General features: G+C 43.8%; 1 protein-coding gene across 2 annotated transcripts in view; it reads right to left on the bottom strand.

The window, feature by feature from the left end:
* Positions 1-25,387, bottom strand: part of KIAA0930 — a 139,710-nt gene that overhangs the window by 6,634 nt on the left and 107,689 nt on the right. The window contains exons 3-9 of one of the 2 annotated variants that reach the window (XM_084620196.1): positions 16,211-16,315; positions 15,876-15,953; positions 14,863-14,964; positions 13,237-13,377; positions 8,851-9,045; positions 6,071-6,233; positions 552-707 (exon numbers count right to left, since the gene is read on the bottom strand). In XM_084620196.1, the coding sequence (XP_084476322.1) occupies positions 552-707; positions 6,071-6,233; positions 8,851-9,045; positions 13,237-13,377; positions 14,863-14,964; positions 15,876-15,953; positions 16,211-16,315 (940 nt within the window). Of the gene's footprint in view, positions 1-551; positions 708-6,070; positions 6,234-8,850; positions 9,046-13,236; positions 13,378-14,862; positions 14,965-15,875; positions 15,954-16,210; positions 16,319-25,387 lie in introns of both variants that reach the window. The other variant, XM_084620195.1, reaches the window with a different exon arrangement.

The following is a 25,387-nucleotide window of genomic DNA, read 5'->3' as shown; positions in this document are numbered from 1 at the left end:
TAGGTTTGCATCAAGTATCAAGAGAAGTGCCACAGTCTCCAGACCAACATAAACAAGAACTCTTGATCACTGCTGCTTTCTCCGCATCCGAAAGCGGCCCAGGATCCGACAGGAACTCTAGACTGACAGCCTCATCATGGAAAGGTTCGTATGCTCCCTCAACTGAGAGTGCTAGTCCAGAGCCCTCCAGTTGTTTCCCTCAGCCCATCATCAATAACTGTCTTTAGCAGACAGATTGGAGTTAGCTGGATATAAATCTATACACTGGTGTACATATATCACCTTGTATATCAACTTACATGGCCCTATAAAAAAAACCCTTGAAAATAGTGCAATGGGAGGGGAATGTTTAGGCATTCTACATAGATTGTCAAAAGCAAAATATATGAAGGGTGTCTAACCTCACTATTGAAAGCCTATGTCATGGTTGTGACATAGGTCAATTAACTGGGCAGTATTCAAAAAACAAAAAAACTAGCTAACTCACAGGTGTGCGTCACCTGGGGACTAGACCGTTTTTGGTATTTATGGGAAGATCTGAAAGGTTTCACCTGTTAAAATTCGATGCAGTGGCAAAGTGACATAGGTTAAATGTGCATAGAGTAGAAAGTTTTCATCTGTTCTGTTTAACTTCAGCCATGAGCCAACCAGAGACCGTCCTGTTCCAGATAAGGACCGTGACCTTAGATTCGAAGCATTGTGAAGATCTGTCAAGGTAGAAGACAATAACCTTAAAGTAATTGTGCTTTATATCCAGCCAGTCCCTGGCACGTTCAGATATCAGTTTCATTTTGAAAAGAACCCATCACAAATAGGATGGTAGTGGTGGGGTTGTAAATTATTATCTAGAGCTGAATTCCATGCAGGGCATTAATACACTTCCATCAGGCAGAGATCATTAGTAGCAGTTGAATAAAGGGTCTTGCACAGCATACCCCATTACCACTTGAACTAACAGAGTGACTCCATTAGCTGGTGGGAGTAGTAAGCGGTTATCCTCTAGTGCAGAGGTGGGCAACCTACGGCCCACATCCAGCCTGCGGGACCCTCCTGCCTGGCCCTTGAGCTCCCGGTCGGGGAGGCTAGCCGCCGGCCCCTCCCCGATGTCCCCTCTCCTCCGCAGCCTCAGCTCACCGTGCTGCCAGTGGTCTGCCGGCCAGCACGGCTGCAAGAGCCGCCAGTCTGCTCCGGTGCTCTAGACTGTGCGGCAGTGTGGCTGGCTCCGGCCGGGCGACGCGGCTGCCAGTCCTGGTACTCTGAGCGGCATGGTAACGGGGTGGGGAGGGGTTTGGATAAAGGCAGCGAGTCCCAGGGGGCAGTCAGGGGACAGTGGGAGGTTGGATGGGGCAATGGTGTGGGGGGGAAGCATGCAGGGGACGGGGAACGGGGGGGGGGTTTGATAGGTGTGGGAGTCCCAGTGGGACCATCAGGGGGCAGGGGTTGGGGCAGTCAGGCGGGCTTGGATAGGGGGTGGGGTCCTGGGGAGGCCTTTAGGGGTGTGGGGTCCCCGGAGGGGGTGGTCGGGGACAAGGAGCAGGGGGGGTTCGATGGGTTGGAGGTTCTGAGGGGGGCAGTCAGGGGGCGGGAAGTGGGCGGGGGCGAATAGGGGGCGGGGGTCAGGCTGTTTGGGGAGACACAGCCTTCCCTACCCGGCCCTCCATACAGTTTCAGAATCCTGATGTGGCCCTCAGGCCAAAATGTTTGCCCACCCCTGCTCTAATGGTCCACCACCAGTGTGGAACTTGGTTGGATACAGAGATGTTCTTGATCACAAAATATCCCTGTACAGAAATTGCTTATGTGGAAAAGTAATACTAGGAAATTAAGGTATTTTTAGCTCTCCATTAAGATCAACACTTGGAAGCCAGGAGAGGCAGCATCATGTGATGATCCAGTTCAGTTCACCTCTCCATCAAGCGTTTCATGGACCACAGCTTGGGATCCCGTGCCATATGGCTTACTTTACATTATCAATCTACAGTTCCAAAAATAGGCTCTCAAAGTAATAACAGGGACTTAATAAGGAACAACAGTGATTAAAAGTAGAGATTGGGCTGAACAAAAACTTGGGATCTGCTCTGGAAAGGAGCTGCTCAAAACCCAAAGCTAGATTAGAACCAAAAGGCCTTAACAGTAGAGAAATGTGTAGCAGTGACCATTCCAGCAACACCTAGAACAAAGGATGTGAGAAGACAATCTCATCTTTTCTCTTCACTGTCAGAGACCTAGAGGTGTTCAGTCCATAAATCTATTTTTCCCTCCCACTTAGATACCATTCTAGGAGATGCCTTAGAAAACCCAAACATACATAGATATAGCACGATAGGGTTAAAACAATATTATCAATTTAGTTAGTATGTGACCAATTCAATTCAACTCAACTTTGGACAAAGTTTTCAAAAGCACGTAAGTGACTTAGGTGCCTAACTCATTTTCAAAAATGACTTGGGCGCTACTGAAAACTTTACCCCACATCTAATTGATTAAATTCCGATTGAATAAAATCTCCAGAAAAAAAAAAAGTAGAGATAGCAGAAGTGTCTCTAAGACGAGCAGAAGGAAATATGCCCCATCTGCAAACTCAAGCAGAGGAAAAAGTAGGGGTTGTTAGAGGATTGCTCATCAATCTTTCAGAAGCCTGAGATCAGAGCCTCACCCCTGCTCTGGTCCCTTTACACCTGGTAAAAAGGCCACAGCACCATAACTGGGCCCTAAAAGCTCTGTCTGGGGCTGGATTCCCCAGGCACAAGCATGGTGGAAGAAAGCCAAAAGACTGTCCTCCAAGGATCCCCTTGCAAATCCTGGCAAAGTGGCAAATCCTGCCAGTGGCAGCATGCAGTACTGAACACATTCCAGGCTATGCAGAGGGCAATGCAGAGAGGCTGCCACAACTTAGACAAGCCCCCAGTGATCTTTAAGTAATACCAAGGGTTTCTTCGTTCTCCCAGGGCAGCCCAAGACTGGGAAGGGCTCCAAGGTGGCTTAGTCCTCCTTCCCCCTGGTTTGTAAGTTCTGTGCTGTGCCTCTGAAGTTCGACAACTTTCCAAGCAAATAATGGTAGGATTCTTGGGTTTCTGAAGTCCACGAACCAAAATAATGTACATTACTTATCTATTTTTAAATTCTATATCTATCTATGTGTAAATTTAACACCTTATTACAACATGTTAAAATATGTCTGGATTCCCAACAAAATTCCAGTAATTCTATCTGGTTCTAACGCTCTAACCTGAACTACTCTTGTAATATTTGTGTCCTTTTTAGATCAGGAGAGATTGAGTTCAGTGGTTTTGAGATTAAGATAAAAGATGTATTATAGTGGTACACAAATCCACATTTTCCTAGGGAGTGAGAGAAAGAGAGAGACCCCAACTCAGATGAGAAGAGCAAGAGTTTAAGTTGTGAAAATTTTTGTCACTAGGACACACAGCTTCAGAGTCCGATTCTGCAAAAAACATTACTGAGTAAAGTATTTTACTACCATGGATATAAACTGGCCATCAACAAGGGTAGGCTTGAAATGAGATGTAGGTTTCTAACCATCAGAGGAGCGAAGTTCTGGAACAGCCTTCCAAGGGGAGCAGTGGGACAAAAACTCTAACTTGTTTCAAGACTGAGCTTCATAAATTTATAGAGGAGATATGATGAGGTTGCTTACACTAACATATGGCCTGTCCACGACTGCTATTAGCAAATATCTCCAATGGCCAGAGATGGGACACTACATGGGGAATTACTCTGAATTACTGGAAAGAATTCTTTCCCAGGTATCTGGTTGGTGGGTCTCGCCCACATATTCAGGGTCAAACTGATCACCATATTTAGGGTCAGGAAGGAATTTTTCCTCAGGTCAGAATAGCAGAGACCCTGGGGGTTTTTGCCTTGCTCAGCAGCTCGGTGCATGGATCTAGAGTGGGTTTGAACTAGAGTAAATAGTGGATTTTCTGTAACTGGAAGTCTTTAAATCAAGATTTGAGGACCTCAGTAACTCAGTCAGTGGCTATTGGCCTATTGCAGGAGTAGGTGGGTGAAGGTCTGTGGCCTGCAATGTGCAGGAGATCAGAGTAGATGATCATGATCTGGCCTTAAAGTCTATGAGTAGTCCCACTGATATCACCAGGGTTATCTCTATGTTTTTTGCTGCCCCAAGAAAAACATTTTTGGCTGCCCCTGCCCCATTCCAATCCCTTCCCCAAATCCCCGGCCCCGTCTCCTCCCCCGGGTGGGCCGCATTTCCCCTCCTACCTCAACCTCCCAGGCTTGCCACGCAAAACAGCTGTTTTGCGCAGCAAGCCTGGGAGGGAGGGGGGAGAAGCGGAGCAGTGGCATGCTCAGGGGAGCAGGCGGAGCAGAAGTGAGCTAGGGCGGGGGGGGGGCAGGACGCGGGGAGGGCCGCAGGAAGTAACCCTTGGGGGGAGGCAGAGGAACTGCTCCCCACCCCAGCTCACCTCCATTCCACTGCCACCTCCTCCCTAGAGCGTGCCGCTGCTCCCCTTCTCCCTCCTCCCTCCCAGGCTTGCCGCGTGAAACAGTTGTTTCGCAGCAAGCCCGGGAGGGAGGGAGAGAGGGAGGGAGAAGCGGAGTGGTGGCGGTGCGCTCAGGGGAGCAGGCGGAGAGGTGAGCTGAGGCGGGGAGCTGCCAGAGGGTGCAGAGCACCCACCAATTTTTCCCCGTGGGTGCTCCAGCCCCGGAGCACCCACGGAGTTGGCGCCTATAATGGCCGGCGCTGGAATGCTGCCCCTGGAAATGTGCCGCCCCACGCAGGTGCTTACTTTGCTGGTGCCTAGAGCCGGCCCTGGCTATCACAGTAAGCATTATAACCAACAGCAAGTTCAGCAGGATGAGTCCCATAAGCCCTTATCCCACAGTGTGTTGCATGCAGCAGGAACACAACAAAGTCAGTGGGGCTCTGTGTAGTCACAGCAGTTTCCCCCCCACACTACACAGTACAGGATTCAGGCCTCAGCTCTTGTGCTAAACTTTGTCTAGTCACGGATGCTAAGTATATCTTCTATGGCTATGGTGAAGTGGTAAAATTAAGGGAAAGGGGAGGGGAGTGGTGTCTGTGGATGAACATTTCAAGAATGCAGATGACGATCAGCGCCATGATTTTATCTCACAGAATTTGAACGGAATGTTGTTACTTAAGTTTGCTTTTTTATTTGAAACTCTGATCTAGAAATGACTATATTTACCCCTACATTAATTGGGGATTAATTTTGCATGGTTTCTAGTTGGATAATCTGGTCAAAATTAATTGAAATTTGACTGATATAAAAGAACAGTGACTGATCATTTCTATTAACATTTTATGATTTAGAAAATACCACCTTTGTATTTACATATTATCATATCAATAGGGGCCTAATTTTGTTGGCTTTCCTACTAAATACATTTTTGAATATGAAAGACAGTTCTGACTTTCTCATCACTGAGTTTTTATATTATAAAATTATTAGATGGAAAATAATGTGATTGTATTCACTTACCATCTTCTGAATGGGGCTCAATATTAACCTTGTTGGTTTTTCCTATTAAATAACCAAGTCTAATTTAATTGGAAGTGGAGAGAGAAAATGTGCTAAGATCTGCATGAAGTGTTAAATCATTACATACATAAATGCAATTCATTAGTAGTATCAGACTTTTTATCTGTGCACTTAGGACCTGATCCAAATCTCCTGGAAGTCAATGGGAGCCTTTCCATTGGCTTCAATCTGCTTTGGGTCAGGCCTTTATTACAAAAGGTATTCAGATGACTTGCCAATGAGTTTATTGTACATTATTGCCTTGGAAAGTGCATCTGAAATGAAGGATTCTCTTCTCACAATTTTCCCCCAGATAAAGGAGGGTATTATTGGAAGCAGGTAGGAATAGTCAGGTTCAGTCTTTCAAAAGTTTTCTGAAGGGGTTAGGTGCCCAATGAAAATCAGTGCTTGTGTATTTCACTTTCAATGGAGTTGGGTGCGTATCTTGCTTAGGGCCCCTTGAAAATCTCCACTTTTATCACTTTCCCGAGCTCTGTGTCCTACGCCAGGACACTTGGGTTTTCTGATGTAATCTCCCTCACCTCCATCATCGTCATCTCGAAAGAATTCCTCGCTATCATTTGCCGAGTGGGATTTTTTCATCTCAGCGATCCGATTTCGGGGCACTTTCCTCTTGAGGGATGGGGAGAAAAAGGATGGCCGATTGTTGCGCTCTGGGGTCGGTGGCGTGCTGAAGGAAGTGACCTGAAAGGGAAATAGGAACAGAAGAATTTTTGGAGGCAGAGTTTTATTTGATGACTTCTGCTTCTATGTAATAAATTCACAGCGTCTAGGGCCAGAAGAGACCACTGAGATCTATCTAGTCTGACCTGCTATATAACACAGGCCTGGAGACTTCCCTGAATTAATTCTTGTTTGAACTCTGTTTTTATTTGGCTGTCTCAGTAAGGTCTGCAGAGGACAAGTGTGTGTGTTGCAAAAATCACCACCACAGCTGGCACTCTCACTGGTTGTTTCAGCAGTGCTCAAGAAGCAAATGAACCATGGTGACGGGACGACCCTGCACCCGTAGAAGTGTTTGTCCAGGTGGAGGCAGAGCGTCTGGCACCGCTGCTATGTGTGCTATGAGTAAAGAGAGGGCTTCATTCTTCACGGCTGTCTATCAAGCACCTCATTCACAGGAAACAAAACTAGAAAAAAAAAAGATTTATAAACTGATTTGGGTAACAATAAAAATAGATCAACCTTAACATTAAAAAGTTAGGCAAAATGGATAAGAAAACAAGCATGAACAACTATTAAAAGTTGTGGATTGGCATTTGAATGGCAGATGCACCTTGCCTTGGAAATGAGGTGGACTTTTCTTGCCTTTAGGATGACATATAGAATCTTTTAGAAAGGACATTCTGTCTAGTGAGGCGGGGTCAGGAAGCAATTACTGAGGCCAGGATGCTGATGTGAAAATGAAGTCAGTACATCATTATGGCAGATGAGAAAATGTGCGGAAAGGACTAGTAATGATTAGGTAGGCTAAGTGATGACAGTTGCATGGAGACAGCTGCCTAGAGTGGAGCAAAGCCAGAGGATGGAAAAGTAGAGAGATCCTTCATTGGAAAGGCAGTTTCTCTTGGGCCAAACGAGGACTAGGACTGACCAGTTCAGGGACGCTTTCACTTTCTTGGTGGAGGGCTGCTGCAAGTATTACTTGAATGGTTTCCATTCAAGTGAAAAAATGGATAACTACTTTGCTGCCTCAGAAATCCCCATCTCATCTTTTCTTCTCTACATGGTTAATTTAACAATTTTGCTGCTGCTTGTAGGATGCAGTCTTACATTGCTCGTATCTGTCCCTACGTATAAAGAGCTATGTGACACATGATTGAGGATGACAGCAAAGTTTGCCAGGTTGGTGTTGCACTGAGGAATCCTTTCACATCATTTCTCTGTCAGTAATATGAAAAATTCAAAAAGCTTTTTTACACCCATCTGATCCTCCTGTTTTTGTATTTAGTCTCTGTTTTCTGGCTGCCTTAGAAAAAGCAGTTTCTTTATTCTGTACACACTAGATATAACACATACATGGAAAAACAATAGTAAACTATGCATAATTAAAACCATTACCAGCGGGGTAATGTTAAGACACAAGCAACCATCAAGTAAGAACACTGGAAGTCTTGAGACATGAAGAGACCAGGAACTCCCTCCAGGTCTGGCTCGTCAAGGTTGCAACGCAGGGAAACTAACTTTACTCTAGGATATGAGACACCAGGCTTGGTTAAGGAGCCTGATCTTTCACTCAGCAGGCCAGCAAAGCATGGAGAGCACTGTGGTGGCCATTCTTCTTGGCCCTTTGGGAAGCCACGGACACAGGAAGGTCTTTTCACACTGCAGTGGCTGAGCAAAGGGGTAGCATGGATGAGCTCTGAAGAAGTTCTGTTCAGCTCTCCTTGACCAAACGAGATTGCTTGTTTCATGCAGGTAGTCAGATAAGCACAAGTGTCCCTTCTCACCTTAATCTATGAAACAGGGACTTTGAGGAAGGAGAGGCAGAATCCACTGCCGAGACCTATAGAATAAAGTGGGTTGCAGTCATTGTTTCCTGGGGCTCTTTTGGTGGCGTACAGGAGAATACACCAGTAACTGCCTAGGCTAGGACATGGTTCTTAAAGGTAGTTCTAACACAGTATGGCAACATCCCTACCAGCCAGGCAAAACAGCTTACCTGAAACTGTGCTTAGAATTGAATTATGTATGGCCAGATGGTGATCTCTCTTCTCCCACGGAATAGTGTCTTACTCCAGGTGATGTCCCACTGAAGTCAACTGAACCAGTCTCATGCTTAAAAGTTAAGCATGTACTTAAGAGCTTTGCTGGACTGGGGCCCTAGTCTTTGCCTTAATAATATACAGGTCCAGATTAGAAGTCACATTTGTGGCAAAATTCCCTGGAAACGCCTCCTCATTGTGCTGTGTCCTACTAGGTTTAGTAGTAATGCACAAAATACTTTACACTACTACAGCACCTTTTGGAAGGGAAACCCCATCTCTTATGGAAATTGCAGTGGGATCTTTTGATTTTGCACAAAAAAGACAGGGCCTCAGTTTTGACTTGCAAACCCTGACTATTGCTTCATTAAAATATCTCTCCAAAACTGTTGAGTAGTCTGATAACTTTCTATATCCCCTATCTGGTCAAGAGCAACGGGCACAGAAAGCAACCAACCTACTGGCTGTACACAACATGCAGAAGCAAACTTCAGAGTCTACAGGTGACTAACCACAGCCTTGGCCCACATATTGGTTTCTGAAGCAAGGTGCATTAATGTTTATTCATCCATCCAGTATTTCCATATACTACCTACTCTCTCATGCACAGGGGATCCTGGGTTTGAATCTTCCTCCGTTCCATATGGAGAAGTGTCACCGGTTGAAACTCGACTCACTGCCATCTCTGCATGTCCTTTACCTTGGGGCCCCTTCATCCGTACAAACTCCATGTTGCTGTACTTATAAAAGCCAAAGGACATCCTTTGAGCCATCTTCGCTGCAACGCTCACCTTCAATGCACAGAAAAGGAAAGAAGCATGTAACATGAATTGCTAAACATTAGGGTATACATTTGCTCTACCCTATAATTCTATAGAACATTTGTACAGGTGCCTGTCAGTAAGCATCTAAGCATCACACAATAACACCAAAGCAAAACATTAAGGCCTACATTTCAAATCAGGGATTGGGTGCACTCTGAAAATGTTGGTCTAAAATCAAAATAATAAATAGTAGTAGATAATGAACAACACTTAGCTCTTATATAGCATTTTTCATCTGTAGTTCTCAAAGTGGTTTACAAAGGAGGATGATATCCCCAGTTTACAGATAGGAAAACTGAGGCAACCGAGCTCAGGCAATTCCCTCGCAGTTGATCAGTAGCAAATCTGGGAATAGAACCCAGGTCTTCTGACTCCCAGTCCAGTGTCCTATCCACTAGGCAACACTGCCTAGCAAGAATAAAGAGCCGACTAGTCCAAATACACAACTAACCTCAACAATATAATCTGTCACAAAGGTTAACCTGATAGTTTTTAAACAAACACACCAGACATCATGGATCAATTCCCAGATAGCAGAGAAAACAGGTGTAAAAAAGAGGTGGGTCCCAAAATGGTCAAGGATCAGCCTGTTGGAATAAATGGGAATTTATTCCCACAGTTGTGTTTCAAAATTCTCAGCATTGAAAGATAGTGGGTCAAATTTATTCCTGGTGAAAAATGAGTCACATGAGTTATACCAGGGACTAATATGGCCAAATGAAACCAAGCAGCTTTCAAAAATACAGTCACATTTTCTTCCTTTCCCTCAAGTAGTAGCAAAAAATGACAATGGATCCACGGTTCAGATTTAGAGTCTCCCCCCCCACCCCCGTCTGCAACTTTGAGTACTTAACAGATCTAAAGGAGGACTTGTGGCACCTTAGAGACTAACACAAGTACTCCTTTTTTTTTTTGCAGATACAGACTAACACGACTGCTACTCTGAAACTTAACAGATCTAACTAGTCTATTTCAGCTAACATAACAACATGAAACAGCAGTGAAATCAAACACACACATCATTGCAATATGCAGGGACACTCCTTAGCTATTATACATTATATACACCACATTTTGACTTTCCACTGGACGTTTTCCACTCTATTGTGTCTTCTGCGCACTGTGCGGACATACCTTCTGATTGTACAAAACCATAGACTCACAACTTTGGTATAGGTGGGCTAGAGAAGCAGTCCCATGGTCTGGCCCTATAAAAGGGCTGTGAGCCAGGAGCTGGGTCAGTCTCTCCTGCCTTGGAGGGAGAAGGACCTAGCTGACTGGGAGAAAGGGTACCTGAAGTGGAGCAATGCTGGGGAAAGGCAAGAAGAGCTGGGGAGCTCCAGCCTGGCAACCCCCCAGGCTGCAGGCCTTGTTAAAGGCCCAAGGCTGGTACTGGGGTTAAAGAGGTGTAGCCCGGGGATAGGCAAAGGCAGCTGGTCCAACCCCCTTGCCAATGATGAGTGGCCATTACTGTCTGCAGTTTGCCCCAGTGAGAGGGGGCTAGATGAGGACTGGCAGTAGCCACTGAGGTAAGGTGGGTGTAAAGGGTTGGGGGTTCCCCTGGGAAGGGGAGACCCAGAGTGTCGGTGTACTGCGGTGGGCAGAACCCTGAGGTAAAGGGCATCGGGGTCCGGGAGGGACATGGGGCCCTGAGGCAGGCAAGACACTGGCCAGCAGAGGGCGCGCCGAGGCTGGAAAAGAGCCAATTCCCAGATGATCAGCAGGAGACACCGCGGCAGTGAGTCAGCGACATGATACAGGGAGAAAAGAAAATCTACAGAGTCAAAATAGAAAAGGTACAGCCCTCCCTGGTCTAACAGGTGAACTGATGCATATAGTGCTGGAATCAGAATCAGACTGTTGGATCTGAGAATTGACCACAGGATGACTATGAGCCACCAACGTGATATGGCCGTGAAAAAAGGGAATGCGGTCTTGGGATGCATCAGGGGAGGTACTTCCAGTAGAGATAAGGAGGTGTTAGTACCGTTATACAAGGCACTGGTGAGACTTCATCTGGAGTATTGTGTGCAGTTCTGGTCTCCCATGTTTAAGAAAGATGAATTCAAACTGGAACAGGTACAGAGGAGGGCTACTAGGATGATCTGAGGAATGGAAAACATGTCTTATGAAAGGAGACTCAAAGAGCTTGGCTTGTTTAGCCTAACCAAAAGAAGGCTGAGAGGAGATATGATTGCTCTCGCTAAACATATCAGAGGGATAAATACCACTGAGGGAGAAGAATTATTTAAGCTAAGTACCAATGTGGACACAAGAACAAATGGATAAAAACTGGCCATCAGGAAGTTTAGACTTGAAATTAGACAAAGGTTTCTAACCATCAGAGGAGTGAAGTTCTGGAACAGCCTTCTAAGGGAAGCAGTGGGGGCAAAAGATATATCTGGCTTCAAGACTGAGCTTGATAAGTTTATGGAAGGGATGATATGATGGGATAGCCTAGTTTTGGCAATTAATTGATCTTCATCTGTTAGCAGCAGATATGCCCAATAGCCTGTGATGGGATCTTAGATAGGGTGGGATCTGAGTTACTACAGAGAATTCTTTCCTGGGTCTCTGGCTGGTGAGTCTTGCCCACGTACTCAGGGTTTAGCTGATCACCATATTTGGGGTTGGGAATTAATTTTCCTTCAGAGCAGACTGGCAGAGGCCCTGGGGTTTTTCGTCTTCCTCTGCAGCGTGGGGCACGGGTCACTTGCTAGAGGATTCTCTGCACCTTGAAGTCTTCAAACCACGAGTTGAGGACTTCAATAGCTCAGACATAGGTGAGAGGTTTTTTGCAGGAGTGGGTGGATGAGATTCTGTGGTCTGCGTTGTGCAGGAGGTCAGACTAGATGATCATAATGGTCCCTTCTGACCTTAAAGTTTATGATTCTGTGAATTGGAATTTGCTCTCATTTGGCAGAGATGTATCTTTTACAATTTAAATTTCCAAAACATAAAGCTAGCCAATGATTTAATGTTTTCTAGACTTAGCTTGAGCTTATGGTATAGTTAAGATCAGGTGTGAAAGTAAGGCGCTATAGGCCAGTACGGCATAATGGTAAAAAGCGGCTGCCGAAGGAGCAAAAAAGGGGCAGCAGCTTTATGCCGTGGCAGCATTTTATCGTCCCTGCCCCTTTTGCCCCCCAGGCTGCCAACGGGGAGGTGGGTGGGTGGGGTGGGGAAGGAGCAGCTGCCCTGGCTTCGGTGATTTAAAATGGCTCAGGGCTCTGGCTGCTGCTGCAGTAGCAGCAGCAGCGGCTGGAGCCCCGGGCCCTTTAAATCGCCGCTGGAGCCCCGGGTGGCGTGGACCAGACAGCCTGGAAGGGCTGGCTGGGGCACGCTGACCCCTCCAGCCCCGCCCCTTCTGCCAGAGGCCCCGCCCCTTTGGGGGGGGGCCGGAACTGGCCCCGTACCGGTAAATTTTCAATTTTACTTTCACCCCTGGTTAAGATAAACTTTTAGCAAGTTTGTCAGAGCTGCTCTCTCTGGGAGGTTCTATTGCAGGCTCTCACTCTCTCTGGAATTCTACATCAAGTGAACGTGAATTATAAGCCATTACTGTTAATATTCACATTTCCATAGCAAATTAATACTTCAGTAGCTAAGAAAATTGCAGGAGTCCTTTCAAAGCACATGGACATACAGAGTGCACCCAAGAGAGAGAGAGATACTTATGTAACAAGACACACCAGTGGAAGTTTAAAACCAACAGATGTAAAAAAGCTAAGAGGGTCTTCCTGGCTCTTAGAAGATAACTATAGGTACCCAGGACCTCTCTGAAAAGAAGAGGATCATACAAAAAGTGGTATAGCAAAGCATTCACTTTAGTACAGAACTGGCAAGTTTCTTAGGATTCACACCAGGTTCACTTAGATTTCTTAGGTTCCTACCAGTTTTAAATCCCAAGCAAACATCAGGAGTTACAAATCCTGCCTGACTCTTCTGATGACTTCAGTTCACCACGGTGAACCAAATCTAGTGGATTTTCGTACAGCCCTTTCTGATAACTTTCATAGCCATGAAGACTATCAGGCACTCAGCATAAGTAGCTTGAGAAGACAAAAAGCTGGCAGCAACAATAGTATAGAAAACATCATGGAAATTTCACTACCACTATTGCTGCAAAAGAGGTTCTCTGGGTAGGAAATGTCTCACCCTGTTGTCATAGACCTTCTTGAGCGCTTCGTAACGGATGGATCCCTGAAAGATCACTCCTTGGAAGGTGTTGCTTTTGTCACTGGCCACAAGCTCCACGCAGACCATCTCTCCTTCCCCCACGGTCATGTCACTGAACACCTACCATTGCATCCAAGGAAACAAAACACAAAGGAAAAGCTGTAGTGATTAGATACTTCAGATATAGCTCAAGTGTGTTCAGGATCCATGGTTTTACTTCAGCCCATTGTACAGACAGAGGCCACTTGGAAAATTCAGATTAGATCTGTGTTTCCAATACCCAGAAAGTTTGGGGTGTTAAGGTGCAACCCAGGAACCTCTTAATGCCAACTGGTAATGGGGTATGGAGGAGTTACAGAAAACTCATGAGTTTCAAGTGTACATTCTAGTTTACCACAGAATGTCATGTGAGGTCTCAAATGAAAGCCGGTGTCACGCTGGTCATTAATACTGTTGTGAAATGTATGTACAGATACTATATAAGGAGTTATGTCTATATACTGAAAATGTTTGTAAAGTCTGTATCAAGGGATCAGCCACTAACAAAGATGAAAAACCAGTTTTCCTCCAGACAGGAGGTAAGAAACGCACATCTCTCTGTTGTACCGTAAATTATGTACCGTTAAACACAATGGTTGCCCGTTTACATATGAAGTCAAATATTAAAGACGTAAGCTCAACAGGAAAGGAGCACACAGGAAAAAACAAGGCCCAGGGGGTTATCCTGTCTATGAGCAAAGATAATGATGTCTGGGGTATTTCTAGAAGGCAAAGAAAATACCCCTTTCATCCTGCACCTAGGAAGTAAACAGATTTCATGAATGCAAACATGCTAACAGGGTCTCAGCCAACCTCAGTTGAAAACTCTGAAGAGGACTTTGGATGAGATAAACTGCTTTGGAGAGGAGAATAACCTGTTAGTCAAGTTTAGTTACGAGAAAGCATGTTATGATTTTGTTTTATATTTATCCATTTGTTTCCAATATCCTTACTCACTATATCCTGAATCTCTAGTCTTTGATAATAAACTTATTTTTGTTTTCATTGCAAATATATCTCCGTGCTGTGGTGCCAAGCGAAGTGCTGGTCTGGAGCTGAATTCTACAAGCTGGTGTGTACTGTTCCTTTGGGAAGAGCAGGCCTGGTAATTCTGTGAGTGTTCAGTGGATGAGGGGCTGGACACTCCAGGGAACACCCGGAGAGGGCTCAGGCGTTGGTGTGTGCCTTTCGTTACACTGCACAGAGGGAGCAAGGCCTGGAACGTAGTGCTCATGTTGCCAGAGGCTGGTGGATTCAGGGAGCTGGTTCACAGCAGGCACAGACAAAGCTGCCTCAACACTAAGGGCAGGTGGTGGTGAGGTGCCTCACTAACCCTGGGTACCCCTGGGGTGTGTCACATCAGATTAATGTTTCTGGGAAAAAATCATGGCTTTGCCCAGCTGGCTGGACCATGGTTGGGGGCTCCACGAAGACTAATTACGTAAACTGTTGCCTTGTGGCGCAGGGCAGAGATATATGGGTGGAGATATATCAAGTTGGACAAACAATAGGAAAGGGAGATTACAGGACAAAAATGAGGAAAATGTTCTGCTCTAACAGACCCACCTCTTCAAAGTTATCGATCATGAAGAATATGTTAGGGTAGCTGATCTTTGATTCCTCTCCTTTGCTGTCCATTGGGTGTTTGCTTGGAGACGCAAATACTTGCTGGAAGAAATTCTGAAGATGTTATCTACCTTATTTCTTCAACATATGTACAATTATGAATACTTAAAAACAACTCCATAGTAAAACATGGCAGAACTGGCGAAGGGCATATTATAGGGGAATTTCACCTTCCTTTAACCCTGTGGTTCTCAAACTTCTTTGTGTCTGTAGTAGCTTATGCCCCTCCCGTCTCCACCCCACACCATGCCACCCTTATGTCTATGCTGCTGCAGACCCCTGATCTAGACCATCCCTGACAGGTGTTTGTCTTCTTTCATCTTAAAAATCTCCATTGATGGAGATTCCACAACCTCCTTAGGCAATTTATTCCAGTGCTTAACCACCCTGACAGGAAGTTTTTCCTAATGTCCAACCTAAAACGCCACTGCTGCAATTTAAGCCCATTGCTTCTTGTCCTTATTTTATATCTGTGCTGTTGATTTTTGGCCTCTGTGGAGACTTGACCTTTTAATAGGATCAAGTCTCTTCTCCTTGCCTACAGCCCCCAGTGCTACAATCTCTCCCGGCTGCCTTTTGGTTCTGTCCTCTTCTGGGTTTGATACCCTGATACTTTTAGGGCGATCTTCAGATTTGATCACAGTTGGATTTACATCAAAAAGAGAGACACCCAACAAACAAAGACGCTGAGAGGCACTGGAGTGGGGTTTTTCTTGGATTTTAAGCCAACCTCAAAAAACCATTCTGAGAAATTAAATGAGCTCTGCTGTGGGATGTAACTATTAGAAAACGTCACTTCATGAAGATGGATGGAGGCATCTCCTTTGTGAAGCAGCTTCATAGACCACAACTTGAGACTCGCTGCCCTGTTTTTTATACAGTTCTTAGGGGTGTTGAAGTTTGGGTGCAAAATGTTTGTCCTTGAAGCCTCAACAATAGTAGGATACTCTCACCTGAGATTTCTTTTTGTGAATGTGAATATCCCCTCCATCTGAGCGAGTGCAGACAGCACAGGTGACCACATAGTCCAGCTGAAACAGATGACAGAGGTGTCATTTGGTGGTGGGGATGGGGAAAACAGACATTCAGAGCTAAGTATCAGTGCACAAAACAGAAAACACACAAAACAGAGTGTCAAAATGAAACACATAGGTTGTTTTTTTGCTTTCTTTAATTGCCCAAATGCCTCAAACTACATTGTAGACCAGAGTTGGTTTTGAAACCCCTATAACCATGAGTAGTCTGTGTGACTAAAGTGAGCATCAGAAGAGGAAGAGGTTCTTGTGACCTTCTGCAGGATGAGGTTCAGATAGACGCTCTCCTCCCAATCGATGTCTGGGTCACCCAGGCCAGGAAGCTTCTTAGAATCCCTACGGTAAACTTCAACTTCAACCTGCTGATAGAAAACAAGACATCCTGGGTAAACATTATATACAACACCCATTCGTGTGCACACATCTGCATTATACTTTGAACCTCTGCTTTGAAATTTGCTGCCTTGTTTGTCTGCCAGAGTCTGGATTTGTTGACCCTTAGTCACCAGGCAAAGCCAGCTCTTCTTGCAGGCTTTTTCTGGGGTTGCAGGTAAGGGATGAATGTAGAATAGGGAATGTGGGAGAGATAGCAGTTGCCTGCAATAGCAAGGGACTGGACTAGATGACCCAGGAGATACACTGAAGTGCTATTTTCTAATGCTTTTATAGTTCTGAGAATTTGGAAGGGATTTTAGTTTTGGACATTGGTCTCATTTATTTATTGTACAAGTAAAGTTTACGTGTGTGCCTAGAGCTTTGGCTAGTCATATTTTAACCAAACACATAAATAAGATACTCACAAAAAAGGGATAGGATAATGGCACCATGTAAGTGAAATATGTCAGCAAATTAACGCATAATGTAATCTAATGGTTGTTGTTTGGAATGATGGGGGCAGCAGTAGGAATCCTAAATGAAAGGCATCTGACGGGGTAGAGATACCTTTATTCCAGTGGATTTGAAAGTGCTTTGTAAGGAATCACTTCACCCACTAGTGAAACACCTTTGGGGTGCACTGTATCAACTCTGTAGCAATTCTGCATACAATGGACAGAAAGCAAAGAGGAATACTGTATGCATTTGAAATCACAAGGGAAACGTAGGCAGAATGTAATTATACAAACTAGAATTTGGCCAGCACACACCTCTTTATTCATGCAAAAAGTGCTAGGAGATCTTTACTGACCATATTACTTGCAATTGGGTTTTTCATCTCACCCAGAGAGAGACCCTCCAGCACAGTATCATCTATTACCATTTGGGGCGCAGTTTCAGTACTGACTCTGAAAAATGAGTATCTACTACATCACTTCCTATAGTCCCTGGGTTTTCCTTAGAGGTTTCCCACCAAGTACTGGCTCTGCTTACCATTAGGGATCTGTCAAGATCACAAGTCTGAACTCAAACATAAAGCAAAACCCACACCAATGAAACTACAGGTGATGACAATGAGAACAATGGCCTAGATATGAAGATTAAAACCTGAATGGTGCACATGTATTATTTATAAAATGATGACTGTGTTTGGCACAGTACCAATATGTTGAATTTGCAGTGTAGTTGGATCTATCAGATGGCATATATTAAAAATAATCTGATGGGGAACATGACCAATAGACCTGAATACATACAATATCTCCGAAGAAGCTATTCAGGTCTGTTATGTAAATATTTGTTTATATGTTTGCAAGCTATTATTTGACAGAACACCAAAATAGCTGAAAAGAATCTATTCCTTACTACAAAAGGGTGAGTGTCCAGAAAATGCCAAATGGTATGGTACAGCTAAGAAGCGCCCACTCATGCACCTTTATTTTGTTTTCATTGGGGCAAGAGGAGAACCACTGAGTTTTAAAAAACAAAAACAGAACGCAAAAAAAAAAAAAAAAAAGCCAGAATAGGAGAGTAAACCACAAGACAAACACCCCAGAAAATATGATCCAGCACTATGTTAATTCTAAACATAACTCAAATCCTCTGAAAAGAACAATGCTAGAAAGAAGGCTGACATATACAGAAGAAAGGAAATGAGGTAGCAGAGTGTTTCAGAGCAGGCAACAAAAATCAAAATCAAGATATCCTAAGGTCTGAAAGAACAATTTTATGTTACTAAAACAAAACATTATTCTGTAAATCAGCTTTCACAGGAGATACATCTCAGAATCCTTCATAGAATTATATAGTGCCAGACCATAAACTGATCATTTTTTTTCCATGGGAGATTTTCAAAGAGGAGAAAGTCAGTGAGGTAGAAAGGTTCATAAAGAACATTCCTGATGGTAGGAGAGACATGGGAGAAACTCCTGGTACCAGCAGTGTCAAGAGTGTGGGAAGGCTAGAACAGGAGGAATTGCCATAGTAGACCAGGCCAGCCGTCTAGTAGAAAATGCTAGAATGGCCAGTACTATATGCTTCAGAGGAAGGCATAAGAATCACCATAAACTGGCAGTCATGGAACAACCTGCATCATAGAGGAATTTTTTTTTCCTAAAGCTTGTCAGTTGGTTTATGTCCTGAAGAATGAGCATACCCCATATGAATTTATCATCATTATAAACACCTTTCAAAAAGGATTTCCTTAAATGGCTAATCCCTTTTTAAAATCCTACTAAGCTCCTGGCCTCCAATATTTCTAGTGGCAATGAGTTCCAAAGATTAATTGTGAGTTGCAGATAGGAGGCTGCAACAAGAAAAAGAAAAGAAAAGAGTAAAATGCAAAGCAGTATTTTAATATATATCCACTCCAGCATGAAACTAAGGATGGCTGCACATTTGTACACTCGGAGTTCCAAGTTAGACACATTCTATGAGCATAGAGGTAGGATGTTCACAGGGCTACACAATTTGACAAACTTCCCCTTGGGAAAATGGAAAGTGTCCACCTGACTCAAGGAAGGAAGCAATGAGGTCACGGTGGGCTGACTATGCAGGGGAAGACAGATCAAGCAGTACAGGTTCCTATAAGACATTAGGTTAGTTGACTCTCCCATACATAGTCCTATTCTTACACAGTGCCATAGAATCAGAACGTAATTGTCTCTCAGCAACAAAGTTCAAAGCTCATTTCACAAAAGTCATCAGAATGTTCATGTTTTTTGATCAAAGTGTTGCAATATACCTTTGAAAAATGATTCATGCTTTATAGTATTTATATTCAATAACTACATTCATTGCACCTAAATTCTATTCTGCTTTCACATATTCCCTTCCCCATGTCCCTTAACTTATAGAAGTGGAGAAGAAGATAAAGGGGATTCTAATCAGCTCTGATACCTTTTCCTGTATACTCATTTATAAGATGATTTTGTGAGAAGTAACACATATGGTTGAGGACACTGCATCTCAGTGAATTACTGCCATGGTCCTTTACTTTAGTGTCACTATCCCCAAAAGAAAATGTATTTAGGGAAATCAGAACACAATTTTGGCTGGGTAATAACTAACACTATACAGAGCTCTAGGTTTGACCGTGAAAGCCACCCAATAGCACATGGGCAGAAGGACAATGTCTCCCCAAAAGCAGAGAAAGCAATCATCATGGGCAAGAGCTGAGGAACACCCACTAATCTGTCTAAGGAAAGATACAAGTGAACGACTTAATGTTTTCTATTATGCTGGGGTAGTTCATCTCCAGCTGACATGTAGGGGATTTATGCTTCTGATCCTATTGATGTTACAGGGCACCTCCAGGGAAATAGCAGGAGAATGAACCAGCTCTAATGGCACTTTTCTGGTGATTACAGTAAGCGACTGAAATTCCCAAAAGTGCCTAGAGATTTTGGGTGCCTTGAATTTTGTCCGCCCAACTTGAGACACTTTAACAGGGGCCTGACTCGCACAAAGTAATAAAGCTGGTCCAACTGGTGGCCTGTGGGCCGAATCCAGCCCACAAGATGATTCCATCCAGCCCCAAATGTGTCTGCCCCCACAGCAGACCCACTCTACAAAATGGTGTACGCCACATGGTGTGACCTTGCACGCACCATATGAGCGAAATCACATTGCATGGAGGATGCCGTTTTTCTCTGTACGTGGCCCATGTATGCGCCATACAATTACCCATGTGGCCTACATCACTGAGAAGGTTGGACCATCCTCCTCCTCATTAACGTGTCTCAGTTTGGGCACCCAAAATCACTAGGCACATCTGGAAATACTGGCCACTCTCTTATAACCACCTTATGAATTCTACACATTTTTCTCTATTTTTATTTAGTTTCCAAAATCTACTTTCAAAAACCAGTAAAAATGATCCTGTAAGACTTCTTGAAGTAAAGTAGTCCCTTGGGACCCTGTATCCCTTGTAAATTCTGTGGCTCCAGAAGTAATCCTAGCTCTCTGTGCAACTGGGGACCGGTAGGTGAGAAAATGATAGTGGGAACTGAACGTCACCACCGAACAATGGGTGTTTGATACTTCATGTGTGATAATAAATCCAGTTCCTGTTGGACAAATAAACACATTACCACTTGGCCCCCAGTGCTTGAAGTCTCAGCTGAGAAGCCAAGGATGCAAGAACAAATAGTGTTGTTTTCATTCAAGTCATACACAAAATTTATATGATCAGCCAACAGGGAGTTCATAAAAAAAAAAAAGGTATCTAAGTAAACTGACATTCTGGCATACAGTGCTTAAACATCCTGGCACCCAAGCTTTCGCAGCTTAGTAGATGTTAATGACTATTGTTTAAAACAACAAATTCTATAAGAGATCTAAGCTCCTTGGCACATTGTCCTTTAAAGCTGATCCGTGGACTAAAGGGATCCAAAAATCATCATCAGAAAGTCCTTAATGGATTAGTTTTCTCATTCATCTTCCTGGCTTTGTCTGCAAATACCACGAAAAAAGCTGCAAAATATCAAAAAACCCCAAACCTAAACCCCTACCACTTTATCTAGTCAGCAAATGGGCAGAAGGCAAGTGTCAATAAAACAAAGTGAACAATATGTTAGAATCTACTTCAAAATTATCATCAAGGGTCTTAATTTCTACCCCAAAAGAATCAGAATAAAGGCCCAACAGTGACCACTTATATTTTTAAAGTGAGAGTTTAGCACTGCGCTAAAGGCTCGAGGGACTGACAGTGTGGGAAACCAAAGGCTGACATTTTATTCACCAACATAACCTTATGCACTGAGAAATATCATCAAGCAGTGGGATTGCTGCAAAACCTCTCCAGGCCCCTGGTTCATTATAAAACTACTACAATAGAACCTCGAAGATACAAACACCAGAGTTACAAACTGACCAGTCAACCAGACACCACCTGGAACTGGAAATAAGCTATCAGGCAAAAGGGGAGACCAAAAAACCCCCAATCCAATGCCCAGCAAATTCTGTACTGTGCCTATATTGCATCTTAAAGGTAGGCACATCTGGGCTGCCTGTCCCCACTCCCATCCCCTTACTTGCCACCTGGGGATGGGGGCAGTCACTTACAGGTAGGAGGTAAAGACACTGAGTTTCACAGGCACAGCTGTCAGCCCCCGAGCAGCAGTGGCCCTGGGGGTCTGCACAACTTTCCTGTAAGCCACGGCCGTGCAGTTCCCTCCTTCTTCCCCCCGGGAGGGAGATAAGCTTGCATGCTCAGTCCGAGCCCGGGAAAGAAACTTCATAAGCTCCTGCTGGAGCCTGGCCTGCAGTGAGAGCTGCTGGAACCCAAGCTCCTACCTGACAATGTGCCCTGGAGAAGCAGCTCAATTTTAAAGGGCCACACAGCCTGCACCGCATGCCAACTGACATCACGGTGCCCCAGAGTGTCTCACTCATCACCCTGGCAGCCAGGGGGTTAGAACCAGCTGCCTGTCCCCACCCCTACTTGTTGGGCAGCCACTTACAGGTAGGAGGTGAAAACGCTGAAGTTCGCAGGCACAGCTGTGAGCCCTGCTCCAAGCAGTCCGCCCTGAGAAGCATCCCATAACGTCTTGTTCAGAGTTATGAACAACCTCCATTCTTGAGGTGTTTGTAACTCTGAGGTTCTATTGTATATGGATTTATGTAGGTTACTGTTGCCAACTCCCATGATTTTATTGCGAACCTCATGATATTTGTTTTTTTCTTTAAGCCATAGCTCCAAGAGACATGTAAATACATGAGAATCTCAGCTTTCATTTTAAAAAACAAAAATGTGTGTCTAGCCCTGTTGGTTGTGGAAAAAAGCTAGAAAATGTGACCCGAAGGCTCACGAACTAGAAGGCAAATAAGAACCCAAAATGTATTTTTAAAAAAGTCAATCCCAAGATATTAGAAAGTTGAAGTTTGCAATACTGTGATGGATGGTGAGAATATTCTTCAAAAGTGTATTATAACAGGACAACTCTTGGACCCTGTTGGATTTTCACTAGCATACTTCCTTTCTTAGGAAGACTCATGTACACCAGACCTTGGATCTACTTTCAGCTCTAATATTGACTTGTTGGACATCACAGAGGGTTTGTCTTACACAGGGTCACTTAGAACCATGTAGACAACCCGTGACTGTGCACAGACCATCAGAAAACAGCTGGGGGGAGAGAAGACAGTGGGGCACAAGAGAGGTAAAATAGGGTGTAGTGAGCCACCTATATTGTTCTTCCATTTTATCAGTCTCTTTCTAGGAATGAGGTATCCATAGGTCAATACTATATTTCAGATGCAGTCACTCCATCACAGTGCAGAGAAAGTATTCTGATCAACAATGGGATGCTTCTATACACTGAACCAAAAGTTGGTGTCAAACTTTGTTTTGGTCTAGTATGCCATTTGATGGCAATGCAGCCAACATTTTTAAACTTGGATGCCCAAAGTGACACAACCCACACCCACAGGTAGGCACCCAAATAAACTGTCCAGTTTGTGCTGAGCCCACAATACTAGATGCAACAGGCTGTTGACATACATTGTCCATTTATAACTTTAAGATTGAAAACTCCTAGATTTAGGATTTTACTACCAATTTTTGTTAAATTACTTTTTTGAGGGGGGAGTGGAGGGAGAGATAAGGAAGCTGTTATACTTTCCAATGTGAGAAGTCTTTTTAGCTGACTTCACAACATTAACATGCTTCAAAAAACTTAGGTCCTGATCCAGCAGTGCAATTAAGCATCTGCTTAACTTTAAGCACATGTACAAACAGTGCTTAAAGTAGTCTGAAAAAAGTGTGTGTGGGGGGGTGTCTATCAATCTGGGAGTAGGAACTTTTGTAAAACAGTGCTTAAAGTGTATCTCTCAGTGACCCACACCAATTTTTATTATTTGTCCCCTCTTCTACACACACTGTAAGCACTATGTGCAGACCCATTGAAGTCAATATGCTTAGCTGAACTGGGGTCCAAAAGCATCCCTTTTCCATTAAGTAGCTTCCTGTGTAGCACAGTATCACTGAGTGAATCAGCAACCTGTCAAAAAGTAATGAGCTGTTTCACAGTCTGTAGGCAAACACACACAGATCCATAAACAGCCCACTGGAAGCAACTGTTTTCCAGGACACATCATGCCTTCATCCCACTAGCAGTTTTGCACAAGTAAGATTCAACCTATGTGGTACTTACAGCTTTTGTATCAGATTCAGGAATAATCAATGCATATTATCTTTTACACACCATGATGCATATAGCTATAAATCAGGACCACGAAGCAACATTACATTTTACCAGTCTTTAATCTAGCACAGAGCCAGATATTTCATTTACAAGAACAAAAGAAAGACCTCTTAAAAAATTATGGAGATATTTAAGAACAACAAAAATGTGCTGGTAAATGCTGACAGGATATATCAAGCACGGTCAAATATGCTTTATGGACATAACTACAGTGGTCTGCCCTTCAAACCCGAGCAGAACATTACATCCCCTTTGCTTTTGTCTCTAATTCCTTTGTTTTCTTACATTTTCCTATATATTTCTTGCAAGTAACCTGAAAAAAAAACAAATAAAAAAAGCGCCAGTGCTTGAATTTGTTCTCAAAATCAATTTAGCCCAAATATAGGATCATCACACCTAGGCAGGGCATTTGTCCTGTTTTGATCCAGAAAATCCTGCTTTTCTAAGGTTTTCCCCCCCATCTGGTACTAAGACAAAACCAGACATGGTTTTGTCCGGTATTGGATGGGGAAGGGTGGGGTGTTACATTGTGAAGAGCACCCCACCCTGCTGGCATGACCTTGCACACATCATGTGTGTGAGATCACGCCAGCAGGGGAAGGTTTATGCTGTTCCCGGAAGTACTTGATGTTCAATATTCTGGGGATGCATGAGTGGCCATCCTAATTACACTGCTTTAATGACTAAGGATACCAATGCTATTGATCAGCTATACAAATAAATTCAAGAGGCAACAGTCAAGCAAAATCATAACGAGCACTTGGAATGTGTTCAAAAATAAATGAAGAGAAACCTGAAATAGCTTCTAAGGCTGGTAAAGTTTTTTCTGGAAACAGAGGAACTGATTTCTGTAAGGCTGTAATGTATTCTTTATAATCACGTATGGATTAGAATAGAATAGATTAGATAAACAGAGATTTATGTATGATTTCTCATCTGGATTTTCATTTAAGATGAGAAAAAGGATATTGGGTTGTTTGTATCATTCACTCAGCCAGCAGATTATCTTTCCCAGCCAAAAAGAAAAGGAGTACTTGTGGCACCTTAGAGACTAACCGATTTATTTGAGCATAAGCTTTCGTGAGCTACAGCTCACTTGAGGGGCAGAGGATGCTGAATGCTCCGAGGTCAGACCCAGGAAGGTGGAAGCTGTGTGAGCTGTGTGTCCTGAAGACAGGCTGCTCACAGAAAGGAGACTTCCCCAGAGTCCTGACTGGCTTCATGGAGAGCAGTTCCAGAGCATCGCCCGGGGACTCCGGGACAACTGGTGGCAGCGGTGCCAGACTCTCCCCATCTTGTCTATAAAACCTAGAGAAGGCTTCAAGAAGTGTTTGTACATTAGCTGATATTATATATGCAATGGCAAATAGCAGTTATTCTGGATTAGATGTCTAATTGTATTCTATTGTTGCATCTGAATCAGTAGAAATAAAAATCATCATGATTTAAAAACATTAATTTTAAAAAATCTAAATAATGACTTTTTGACATTTAAATCCAAATTTTATGGGTTTCTAGTTCTTTACTTTCTTCCTATTTTATACTCATACGTTGCTAAAGGGGATGTTTTGCGCTTGTTTTTTCAATTGTATGTGTATGTGTGCACACGAGAAGACACACACAGCCTGGACAAGCCGGCTAAAAGGAGCTTGAGGAAGTAAGCAAAGACATGACCTCCTGTCAGGGAAACAGGACTTTGCACATTCTTTATAAATAAATAAGTTTGCATCAAAGGTACTAGACTCCTCCATCATTTTCGCCTTCCAGTGGAAACAACCCACAGGGCCCCAAACTTTGACTAGCTTCTAAGGCCAAAATGGGTAACAATGCAAATGCTTATGTGCATGCTTA

The sequence above is a fragment of the Lepidochelys olivacea genome (assembly GCF_965140295.1).
Source record: "Lepidochelys olivacea isolate rLepOli2 genome assembly, chromosome: 1".
NCBI lineage: Eukaryota > Metazoa > Chordata > Testudines > Cheloniidae > Lepidochelys > Lepidochelys olivacea.
The sequence above is the reverse complement of the archived record's forward strand: the minus strand, read 5'-3'. Positions and strand labels throughout refer to the sequence as shown.